Source organism: Abrus precatorius, unplaced genomic scaffold, assembly GCF_003935025.1.
Source record: "Abrus precatorius isolate BTA unplaced genomic scaffold, Abrus_2018 Scaffold9, whole genome shotgun sequence".
NCBI classification, from domain to species: domain Eukaryota; kingdom Viridiplantae; phylum Streptophyta; class Magnoliopsida; order Fabales; family Fabaceae; genus Abrus; species Abrus precatorius.
The window spans coordinates 11,700,731-11,713,914 of NW_020874439.1; the positions used below are offsets into that span (position 1 = coordinate 11,700,731).

Sequence of the window (13,184 nt, forward strand, 5' to 3'; positions counted from 1 at the left end):
TTTTATTCAAAGACTTAGACGTTCTTCAGCTTATTTAAATGTAACAAATATAATAATTTACGATTAAATAAATTTATTTTTTAAATATTTTTTGTTTCAAATATAGTATAAAATAATTATTTTAAATTTGACATATTTATATTTATGTTTGTAGCTGTATGCTATAGTTCTGGTATTTAAATATTTTTTTTATAGATACTTTAGTCAAAAAAATTATATCAACAAAGGTAAAACACGTAGTAAGTTATAAAAAATATATATTATTATACATAATTTATTTAAAATTATATTATTTACTATATGGTCCTATTATATATATATATATTTTATTGTATATTGAATTTTTTATTTTATTTTTCTATCATTTTTTTATAAAATTTTAGTTTTGAACAAAATATAATTCATATTTAAATAATTTATATTTATTATAAAGAAAAAGAATTAAACATAATATATTAATATAGTAATTAAATAATTAAATTAATAATAATAAAATTAAGAGTATAAAAAATATATTAATATAATTTTATTATTTTATTTTTAAATTTTATTTCGTTTAGTTTTGATTGCGTCTTGTTTCTGTTTAAAGACTTAACTATTCTTTAACTTGTTTTAATATAACAAAAATAATAATTTATTATTAAATAAATTTATTATTTAAAAAGTGTAATCATGTATAAATATTTTTAATTTAATAATAACAGAATTTAAAAATATAAAAAATATATTATTAAATAACTTTATTATTTAAATATATTTTGACAGCTCTATTTTTAAATTATAATATATATATATATATATATATATATATACAGGTCGGCCTGTCAGACTTAATAGGTTTTATAAGCAGTCAAGCCTAACTTGTTTACTTAAATAAGCCTTAAAAAAAGCCCAAACCTAATTTGTTTATTAAAAAAGTCAGACTAAACTAGGTCTAAACCAGGTCAGGCCACAGACTCCTGTTAGGTGACCTAGTCTGTTTCCATCCCTAACCGCATAATGTATTTAAGTTTTCATATCAATCTCCTTTATATGTAATTTGATTAAGTAAAATACTATTAAATTAGAAATATTATTATAAAATAAATTTCATTTATTTTAAAATTAAATACGATGCAAAACCAGTCCGTGACCATGTTTGTCAGCAACATTATATCTATTATTATTAGGCATGAGAAAAAGGAAATGATATTAGAAAAAGAAGTTTTAATTTTAATTCCACATATGTATAGTGCTGATAAAAGAATATGAGAACCATACTTTTCATACCTATGTCAGTTTTATATCTCTTTACCCATTTTCATATCTAAACTCGTAATGAATATTTATTCAATTTATCGCAAGTATTTTTTAAACTATCTGACAAATACGAGAATTGTTATCGTTTCTATGCTTATACTCACTTTAATATATAAAACTTTATCTTAAAAAAAAAGAGAGAAAATAACACCTTATAAATTTATACTCTACATTCCTTATAAAAATGACAAACAACGCTATCCATAATAAGTCGCACAATGGCTAAAACACCTTGAAGATCGGAAAGTTAAATTTTGCAAGAATTTTTTTTATTCTTAATTTTTTAAAATATCAAATTTAATTATTGAACATGTGAATTAACTAGCATGATATTATTTCAATTTAATAAATAACTTAAAATTTGAGTCTTGAATGTATAATTACATAAAATATTTTAATTTTTTTTCACTAATAATAGTTTTATATGATTGGAGTAGGTGTGGTTCTAGCCCAAGAAACACCTCCAATCATCAAAAGTTTTTGTACGTGGATTGATCAAGTCTTTTCCAAAGCAATTTATGTTTTAAGAAATGTAGAGATCGCATGTTTTATTCATTCCACTGTGAAGATACAATATGAACTGAATTTTATCATATTTAACCTTCTTTTTTTTTTTTATCGGTTCTAAGTATGTAGAAACGTCACATTATGTAAGCAAATAGTCATTATTTAATTAATCTCGGTATCCTCGACAAAATGTGTATAAATAGCTTCACATTTATGAACATAATGCACCCAACGCTTAATTCTCTCTCAACTTTCTACATTCTCTACCGAAGAATTTAGATCAATTAATCATGGCTCATTTCCTGTTGTTTGTTTTCGTGTTTGCCTGTCAACTCATTGCTGGATTTAGTACCCAGAAACTACCTCCACCTGTCCATGGAAACAAGTTAACCATTCTCAGCATTGACGGTGGTGGTATCAAGGGGATTATTCCAGCAACAGTTCTTGAACACTTAGACGAGGCTCTTAAGGTTGATCATATATATATATATATATATATATATATATATAAAATACCTACTCAATCAAAAAATATGACAATTAGAATGATGGATAGAAAATAACGTGGATTTTGGTGTAATAGATATTCTATTTTTTTCTTGAAATTGTTGGTTTCTTAATTAGGAATTATGCTAAGATTAAGTAGTATAATCTTACCCCTTCTTCTTTTGTAAAAAGATCTAACATTTTCATTTGGCTGAGTTGCAGGCTAAAGACCCAAATACAGCTTTAGCATATTATTTTGATATGATAGCAGGAACTAGTACTGGTGGACTTATAACTGCTTTGTTAGCCAGCCAAGACCCAAAAGACCCTAATCATCATGGGTTTACTCCAGCGGAAATCGTAAAGTTTTACATGGATAATGGCCCTCAAATATTCAATTATTCTAGGTATATATGTTGAGAACATGAATAAGTAGACATGTATATGTTAATTTGAGTCACCCCTGCCAAAAGTTTGATTGACAAAATGCTGTTTTGAAACTTACTTAGATCGTCACGGTATGTTATAATATAGCTTAACATAGTATCATCATATTAGAGAAAAAGTATATACTTTTTATTAAATTTAATTAATAAGTTTTTCAATAATAATAATAAGTCATAATTTATTTAAAATTTTATAACTAGTTTTAATAAGTTAATAGAATAGTTTGATAATTACTAAATAGAAGCGTTTTATAACATTTGAAAAAAAATCGATAAAGTAGTATTAAAATTATGACTAATAATAGTTACAACTTACTATAAACTTTTTCTTTTTAAGCAAATTACACGTAAGTATAAATTATAATTTTTTCATTTAATATATTTTATTAAACATCTCTCTCTCTCTCTCTCTCTATATATATATATATATTAATTTTTGGATTGTCATAATGGAAAAACATCCAGACCTGGGCAGGGTACGATGGGGAGTTCTTACATAATATAACTCGTGAGATATTGCAAGACACTCGACTGAGTGATACATTGACACATGTTGTAATCCCAACCTTTGACGTGAAGATAAAGAAACCAGTTATATTCTCAAATTATAAGGTTAGTATGTATACAAATATAAAATTATAATCAATATTTAAAGTTGTCATTATATATAATTCTTAAAACAAACTTTAATTAGAGAAATATTAAAAATACTTGAATAATTATCTAATGTTCTCCTATAAGTAAAATAAATGGATAGGACTTTGATCTAGCTATTAATTGGATACAATTGCTGAATATTGTTTTGCAACTTTGGTCTTGCAGCTGACGAATTATCCCTTCTTAAATGCGAAGATGTCAGATATATGCATAGGGACTTCAGCTGCACCCCAAACTCTACCTCCCTATCAATTTGAGAATGATGGTACTGAGTTCAATTTGATTGATGGTGGTGTTGCTGCTGGTAATCCGGTAAACAAGTTAATTACAAGTTTGATGCTATTATTATTAATGAAGCCCACTATTCAACCATAAGGCTAATCTCATATAAATCATAGGTACTCTTATTAATATTTTGTGTTTATCTCTTCTAATAAAAATTGAATAGGTTTTACTTATTTAATCTAAAATATATAAAAGTAGATACAAGTTTTAAATATAATTTAATCATATTAAAGTGGTTAACTTGGGACATGAAAAGAAAATTATTGTGCAAAATTGACTTGCCAACAAAAATCTCAACGAGAATGATCACGGTATATGTTCTTCTCTAGTAGATTTTATTTTCCATGATGTGTTTTTGAGCCATCCATAACCTCAATAGTTAGCTAGATTTTTCATTTTTTAAAATTATTTTGTTCGTTTTTGGCCCCTTGAAATTTACAAACGAAAAAAAATATATAATTAATTGACATTCAAAGTGAATTTTATTTAATAAAAGGGTTACATTAAGTACATGTTACGACTAGTATTAAAAGTTTTTAAACTCATTTAAAAATATAAACATAATTTGAAATCATATTTAATAATTCCTAAATTATTGATCTTATTTTTAAATTTATATTTGATACAATAATATAGTTAGCATTTGAATCAATTATATAACATTAATTGAAGGAAAAGGCAACATGTCTCTAGATAGATCAATATATTTTTTTTTTCAGCTCATTCAAAGACAACATGTGTCACTAGATAGATCAATATATTTTTTCAGCTCATTCAAACAAAAATATTATAAATAAATAGTGCAATTTTCTTATGATAAAACATGAAAGAGATAATTAATTATCTACATATATGGTTCATCAGACGAAGAGTGCCGTGAGTGAAGGTATACGATACAACAGTTTCAGCGAAATTCACGTACTATCGTTAGGAACAGGAGTAACAACAGTTATCGAACAATACGATGCTGAAATCGTTGGTAGATGGTCACAGTTGGACTGGCTATATAAAGGACCAGAATTTCTTGCTCGTGCTTCTACAGACATGACTGAAAATCACCTTGCCACAGTGTTCCCAAGCCCCCAACCTGCCAAAACCTACCTTCGAGTTGAGGTATACTTCTTCAAAGTCGTAACTCCAATTTCAAGTTTTGAGAAAGGAATGTTGAATGTCGATACACCTCTTATAAATAATTTATTTCAATAGATATTAACATTAATTAAGAATACGATCACTATTTTTTTTCATAAAGTTTGATGAACTTTTCTTTCTTAATTTAGCTTTTTAAAAATGAGTCAACTCATATTTTATAATGTGGTTACTACAAATTTTGTTAGACCATCTGCAAATTTTTTTAGAAAATAGACTAATCACGTTAATACGTGTTGTTGTGAAGAAATTAAGTCAAATTTTGACATTTTTTTTTAATATTTTATCATACGCATGATTTGGTAATATTTATGGATTATTTATTTTAGAATAATTAATGAATAAAGTAATTGCAGGAATATGACCTGCCTTATTTCCTGGATAACATGGTTAATGCTACAAAAGAAAACATGGACAATCTCGAACAGGTGGGAAAAGACCTGTTGAAAAAAAATGTCAGGAAGATTAATGTTGATTCTTTTGATATCGAAGAAACTGGTGAGGGTACCTATGCCGAGGCTCTTGACAGGTGTGTATCTATATATATATGGTTGATGGAAGTGATCATATTCTGAACGAAATATTTGTTAAGTTTATAATCAATCCATTTTTTTGAGGGGTCTGTTTTTATTTTGTGAAGGTTTGCTGAGATTTTGTACAGCGAAAGGCAGCATCGTTTGAAAACAATTTCGATGGAGAAAAGGGGACGACCATTTATTCAAACTATGTGGGTTCCTTTTGGCCAAGCTCAAGCAACTTAACGCAGGCAATTACTGAAGAATGTATTAGAATAAATGCCAAACCAATGGCTTGTGTGTTTGTGTGTTTGATCTTCATATGTTGTAATATGTAAGAATCTGTGTTTATTGATGTGTGTATGTAATGTGTGTAGTGTTTGATATAACAAGGTTCAGTGCTCATCCTTTTCGTTAAATATTATATAATTGATCCTTAGTTGGATTGTTACTTGTTCTGATCAATCCCCAATCATAATTGTTAATCTCGAATGGCAAATAGTGATTGATCCGTAAAACACAATAGCAAAATAGCGTGTGACAGGATAATTACTATTTAAAAATTTATAATATACATATATAAAAGTATCAATGAACAAAAAAAACAGCAAAAAAGCAGAGTTTGAAGCAAGAGTGATAAAGTGAACAAAAAACAGCAGAAAAACAGAGCTTTATCTCTTTCAACAAACAAAACAGAGGAGACGTCGAAAAAGCTGATTTCTCCGTCGAAATGGAATGGGTTACCCAGTGAAGAGGAGAGAAACCGCTATGTTGAGGCCCCAACTTTTCGTGCAGAGAGGCAAGGTGTGAGGAAGATGGAATCGATATACATGTTTTATGTTTTATAAAGGGTAAATGACTTTTTTACCCTTAGAAATAATTAAAATGCTGCGTTTTAGCAAAAATCAGAATAGGGTTTCTTGCTTCCCCAATTTTGTACGATTGAACATGCGAACTTCTCCCTTTTCTGTCCACGGACCCCATGCAATCAATGAACATGACAAACGCCCCGCAGTGTGGCAGCAGTGGCGGCTGACAGCCACACCGCGCTAGTGCGACAGCACCACTATAGCACGCTATTAACAACTATGTCCCCAACCAATTATTTTGCAAGCAAAGCTATGAGAAAAAGAGACACATTTGCTAACAGCTAACTCAACTTTGATCTTAATACTAAGAATCCAAAACTACAACTTATTTTCAAGTATCAAGATCACGTTGCAAGTGCTTAGTAGTTTCTAGCTATGCTAAGGTTTTCGTTTAAGAATTTTATTTTAAGACATTAGAGTGGAGTATTTTATTTTCCCTAACGTGACAACATGTTTACTGTTTACAAAGTGTTCCACTACTCCACTGTTGGCTCTTTTCACTTTCTTGGGCCATACAAGCTCCAATAGCGCGTGAAGAATTGTGTAAAAACTTAGAAAGCAACCAACATCCAATAAAGAAACAAGAAAAGAGACAATTTTACTAAATACCAAGAATGAATGAAGATGAAAAACAAACCATCTTGATCTTCAATTTTCAACAAGATCCATCAAACTCCAACTCACAATGAACAAAGCAAAATCACGAAAAGATATCCTATATAAAAAAAAAACTTTTTTTTTTAATAAGGAAAACTCACCAAATAAAGGCTATTTAAGCACTTGGAACACCGACCAGGAAAACCATTAACATTTGTGGTGCTACTGAAGCAATTCTTCTCCAACCCTCTCACACTTGCATCCACAACAAGTTCTTCACTTTGGCTCAGAGAAAATGCATCAGGGCAGTTCAAGGGGTGGAGCCTAATGCCACAAAAACAATACACATAACATGTTTCATTAGGCCTTGTCAGTTAAAAGCCTCTTACTTTCAAAACCTTTCCCAACTCATTCACCCAGGTTTCTGAGTCATCTGACAGCATAGGCATCATGTCATATAATGATGTGGCATGGCCATGGTCATGCCAAGTGCAATGTAAGAGTACGCAGAATACAGCAATGCTGCAAGCACTGGGCAGTACCAACTGTGGTGCAGTTCCTTGTCACCATCATCTTTGGTGACACCACATGCACTTTTATCCCATCAAAGAACTCATCTGAGAGTGTAAGAGGGCACACTGCAACATCAGATTGTTGTGGGAATGCTGGGATTGTTGTTGATGGCTTAGATGGGCTTAAGGGTGGTTGCTGCTAGATCAGGAAGGTCCATCAAGGAAGGGAAGTAGAGAATGCAGCAGAAGAAAAGGAAACTGGATATGCTTATTCCTTCACAAGTTTGACATCTGGATTTCTCATGGTTTTGAGCCACATGCCAGCTATGATTCTTGAGAAAATGTTCCATAACAAGTGTAAGTGGAAAGCATTAGTTTTAATCTCAGAATAAGCCTCTAGCAACCATTTCATGAAGAAGTTTCTCAGCTGTATCATTCTCACCTCTTTCAAAGAGAGCACAGATCATTATGTCAAAAGTTATAGCATTAGGGCTGCAACCATTGTCTTCCATCTTTGACAACAAGGCTAATGCTTCATCAAACAAGCCCTCCTTACAAAGCCCATTGATCATAGCATTATATGCTTCCACATGGTCATTAATCAAAATGGCCTGGAAAATCTCTTGTGCATCCTTGAGTCTTCCGCCTTTGCATAGTCCATCAATAAGTATTGTGTATGTATATGCATCTGGATGAATGCCCTTGTCTATTACTTTATTGAATAATGCTATTGCCTGCTCTAAATGATGGTTTTTGAATAATGCGTCTAGTAGGGAACTGTAGGTAATTATATCAGCATGTTGACCTCTGTCATTCATCTCATCAATAAGCTTCCAAACATAAGAAACTCTTCCTGATTTGCACAAACCATCAATAACAGAAGTGTAAGTTACTGTATTTGGAACCATACCGTTGCAATGCATGTCTTCAAAGAGATCCATGGCTTCATCCACCATGTTAATCTTGCATAATCCACTAATCATTATGCTGTAGCTATGCAAATCAGGGATTACTCCATTTCGGATCATGTTGTTGAATACACATTTGGCATTCTTTACTTCGTTAACTAAGCAATAGCCATCCATCAAAGTATTATACGTAACAACATTAGGTTTCACACCATCTTTTATCATCACAGCTAACACATTTTTAGCTTCTCTCACCTTTCCTTGCTTATACAGTGCATCAACCAATATGTTGTAGATATAAACATTTGGGTTGATTCTTTTCAATACCATTTCATTGAACAAACCAACTGCTTTCTTCACTTGACCCAAAAGGCAAAAGCCATACATTAGACTACTGTAAGTGACAAAGTTGGGATAAATTTTCTTGACAATCATTTCTGAAAAAAGATCACATGCCTCGGTCAAAAGTTTATCTTTACATAAGCTATCAATGATTGTACTGTAAATTACCACATTAGACTGAATCGATCGCGCTTCAATCATTCTAAGCAATTGAATGGCAGCTTTTGTTTCTCCCATTTTACATAATCCATTGATCAGAATCCCGTAACTAAATTGGTTCATCTGAAATCCTCGAGCTACCATCTTGTCGTGAAAATGCAGTGCTCTTCTAACGTTGCCATCAAGACACATACCATTCATGAGTGTAGAGAAGGTTACGATGTTAGGCTGATGACCCAATCTGAAGATCTTGGCCAATACCGAGAAAGCTAAGGTCATATGACGCAGTTGGCATAAACAATTGATGTGAATGTTAAAAGTAAAAATGTCTGGCTCCATTCCCTTGAATCCCAATTCTTGAAGAAGGGAAATGGCAGTGTGGAATTGCTTGTTCTTAACGAGTGACCCCAAAATCTTGTTAAATTGAATAATGGGTGGGGAAGGACGCGTATTGAGCATGCGATTGAACGAGGCAACAGCATCATCAACATCAATATTGTGAATGAATCGGATTTGGAGTGAGGATGAAGGAAAATAGAGAAGAAAAGGAGGAAACTTGATAACAGCGAGACGGAGAGAAGAGCTTAACCTTGAGAATGACATTAGGAATATCAAAGTCGTCGTCTCTTCTTCAGGGTTCCGAATGTTAATCGTGTTGTGTTTAGGGTTTTGTCGGTTTTTTTAATTAAATTGAACTTATTTTTATTTTTTGTATTTTTTTATTTATGCACATGTTAGATATTTAAATTTGTATAACTTATATCTATAATAGTTATACAATTTATTAATTAAAATATATATTTTTATAAATTAATAAAGCATAAATATTATAGTATTATAAAATAATTTTAATAAAAATAATTTTTAAAATATGTATCTTTTATATTGACAAAAATTTTATATTATTTTTTTGTTTTTATTGTAAAAATTACTATCTACGACTGTAATTATATTTAAAGAATGACAAAACAGATAAATAATAAAATAAAATTTTAAATAAAAAATTAAGAATTATATATATTATTATTTAGATATTAATTTTTTTGTGTGAAATAAATATTTTTATCAAAATTATATAATAATTAAATTATATTAACTTACTTCAGTGATATCAAAAATTATAAATATTTTTTTTACAAAATATAAAAATAATAATTTTTATGGTTTATTTTATTAATCATATTATTAGTTTACAATTTCATAATAATAATAATTGTTTTAATTAAACTCAAATTATCTCATGTGTTTGAGTTGTTAAAACATAGTATTAGCACAATTAAGTACAGTTAGTTTAGTTAGCCGTCTATACCCCATTTAGTATTTAATTCGACTTTGAGTGATGATAGATTCAGAAATTCATTAATTTAGACTCTTTAATATATAGTTTTACATTTAAATAATACATGCTATAATGAAAGAAGTTTCTATATTTGTTTATGAATCGAACATTGAATCAGTTGAAACTTGATGAAAATTAGTGATAAAATTTTGTTTGAATCATATGTTCAAACTTTTGATTTAATTTTTCTATTTAAAAATATATTTTAAGAAAAATAAATTTTTTTATTTGATATTAATGTTTTTTAAATTTTAATTGTAGTACAATATCAGTATAAAAAATTTGTCACCATTAATCAATTAAAATATATCATAAATAAATTTTTTTTATGTGGATATATAAAGTTCAATGATTTTCGCTAGATAACAGTTCATAATTTGATTGTGCAATTTTTTTTTTACTTTTTTAGTGTATTTAAATTAATTTTTTTTATCATATAAGACAAATAATTTATGATTTTTTAAATTAATTTAAAACTTTATCTAATTTATTTATTTATAATTTATAGTGATATGTAATATAATATTAAAAATATATTTAAGAAAATAAAATTCAATTAACCATAAAAAAATGAATAAATATAAATTGCTTGTTTAACTCTATTTTTTAAAACATTCGTTCACCAAATATAAAATTCTGATGTTTTCATTCTGTTATATCTACACATAATATTTAACAAATATATAATAATGTTAATTATTAAGGATTTAATCATAAAAATTTAGAATTATAAATACCTAATTAAAAAATGTTTGAATTATGAAGACCAAATTATATTTTCAAAGAATTATAAAAATTAATAGATAAATTTAACCTAAATGTTAATACATTTTAAAAAAATTTATTCTTATGTCAATTATGTAATAATTAAATTTTATTAGTATAATTTAAGAATATAAAAAAAAATAAAAATTTTATATTAAAACATAAAAATATATTAATAATTTTGGTGATTTATTTTATCAATAATTAATTTTTATGCTAATTCTATAAATTAACTATTTATATATTATGTAAATATTTATTTTATATTTATATTTTTTTATATGCATTCTTTTGTATGAATAATCTAAATATTTATATTAAATTTTTGAACTTTTTATTTTCATATAAGAAATTTTTTAAAAAGGATAATTATAATTTGAAAGAAATAATAATTAAACTTAAAAGTAAAAAAAATTATCCAGTCCAAAAATAAGGCTAAGTGTTTACCAAAATTTTCCATAACTTATAACTATATAATCAGTGATATTATATGATTAATTTAAATTACTTAAATATGCTAAATTGATTTTAAAAAGTTAAATAAATCAACAATTAAAAAAATACATTTTCATGCATTTTAGTTCAATTTTTAGTTTTTATATTCAAGAAACAAACTGTAACAAAAAAATTATATTATTTTTTATATATTATTATTATATAAATATTATCTTATAATATAGGCTTAAATATGTTATTAATTCTTATAAATATATGTCGTTTTGTAACATATTAATATTTTATTTAAAATAACAAATTTTTATAGCGAATAGAAAATAAATTTTTCTTCTATTAATGGATTTAATAATAAAATAAAGACAAAATTTTTTATTTTCTTTCTTATAAAAGCTTCATAAGATTCCAAAAAGTCAAGTTTCCAAGTGTAAAACCATGAAACTTTGAAATAATCAAATAAAACTTAAATTTACTTTTGACATTTAATTCGTTTACAAAATTTAGTCATCATAAATTACAACTTGAACAAAGTAATAAAATTTCTCAAATGGTCATAATTCCTACAGAGCAGTCTTCCTTTTAACACCCTTGAATTATTATTCTAGGACGGATCCAACATCATTTTTTTCCTTCATTTTTATCACCTAAAAATATTAGTAAGAGTGAGTATCTCTCGCCCCACTAAAATAAGATTATAGCCTGAAATAATACTTTTGGATAACCTATGATGCCTGCAAACTAGGACATAAATAATAGCAACATTATATGTAGTGAAATGAGTCAGAAAAGTCTCCAAATATGGACACCTTGAGAAAAGCGATTGATAATAGCTAAAATAACAATATGGATATGAATAACAAGTTTTTCTCTTCCTATAAAAGAAATCTTAAACTTCCTAAGTTGTATTTTGTGATTCCATTTTACCAAAAGGAAAAATAAACAATTTTACGTTAAGAAAAATAAGAACCAATCTAAATAAACAAGAAAAACTTAGGTTTAACTTCAAGAAATGGAAAATGAACACTATGTAAACCCAAAAATCAATGCTTGTTTTGTACAAGAGAAGGGAAAAAAACTCAAATTTAACCTCTTATAAAACTCTAAATTTGAAAATGTGATAAATATAAATAGAGAAATGAGAGATTCGAGAAGGGAGAGTAACAAAATTTGTAAGAGCGACAACAAAATTTTAAGATGAGAATTTTTTGTTCAACAAAAAAAAGAGAGCTTTGAAAAACTAGAGACAAGGAAAAAGGGAAAAACTCAAAAATTTATAAGGTGACCAAGAGAAAGTACAATACGACGATAGAAAAACAAAAAAAAGAAGAAGAAACAATTACAAATCAAAAGGGAAAAAGAAAAACACATCATTATTCCAAGTTAAATCAACTCCATCAATTGTATTTTTTTAATAATTTTTTTGTCTGATTTTTTCTTTTTCAGCCTAATTTTTTTCTTGTTTCAGTCCAATCTTTTATTTTTATTTTTTCCTAATATTTTTTGTCTTAAAAAAAGAAAGGTTTCTATTTTTTTATTTATATTATTTTTATCTCATATTTTATTTTATTTATGTTAGTCTATTTTAAATAAAATATTTTACTCTTTAGTTTTATTTTTAAAATTTAGTTCTTTTAATTCTATTTATTAATTTTTTTAAATAATAATAATAAGAGATGATTAAAATTGATTTAAATATAATATAAATTTGTATTCTTTCAATCATATTATATTTATTTTTATCATATTTTTCATGTTATTTCATTATTTATATCCTTTCTTCAATCTAGAAAAATAAATTTTATTTGTTTCCCTGAACGATCCTAATATAATAATTAGAAAAATGTAATAACAATTCCTATATAACCAACTTGCATAACCACTTCTATGCAATAACTT

The 13,184-nt window shown here is 27.2% G+C and overlaps 1 protein-coding gene and 2 pseudogenes across 1 annotated transcript; 1 reads left to right on the plus strand and 2 right to left on the minus strand.

Annotated features, from left to right (window-relative positions):
• The first annotated feature begins 2,096 nt into the window (after positions 1-2,096).
• On the plus strand, positions 2,097-5,590 carry LOC113850809 (annotated as a pseudogene).
• Positions 5,591-6,249: 659 nt separating this feature from the next.
• Positions 6,250-7,641, minus strand: LOC113850810 (annotated as a pseudogene).
• On the minus strand, positions 6,848-9,366 carry LOC113850382 (putative pentatricopeptide repeat-containing protein At1g12700, mitochondrial). The gene has a single exon (XM_027480911.1). The coding sequence runs from the start codon at positions 9,332-9,334 to the stop codon at positions 7,706-7,708; it is 1,629 nt and encodes a 542-aa protein (XP_027336712.1). The 5' UTR covers positions 9,335-9,366; the 3' UTR covers positions 6,848-7,705.
• Positions 9,367-13,184: the final 3,818 nt, after the last annotated feature.

What these genes read in the sequence shown, in the direction of transcription:
- LOC113850382 (XM_027480911.1), bottom strand. Translation starts at nt 9,334, where the DNA reads ATGTCATTCTCAAGGTTAAGCTCTTCTCTCCGTCTCGCTGTTATCAAG.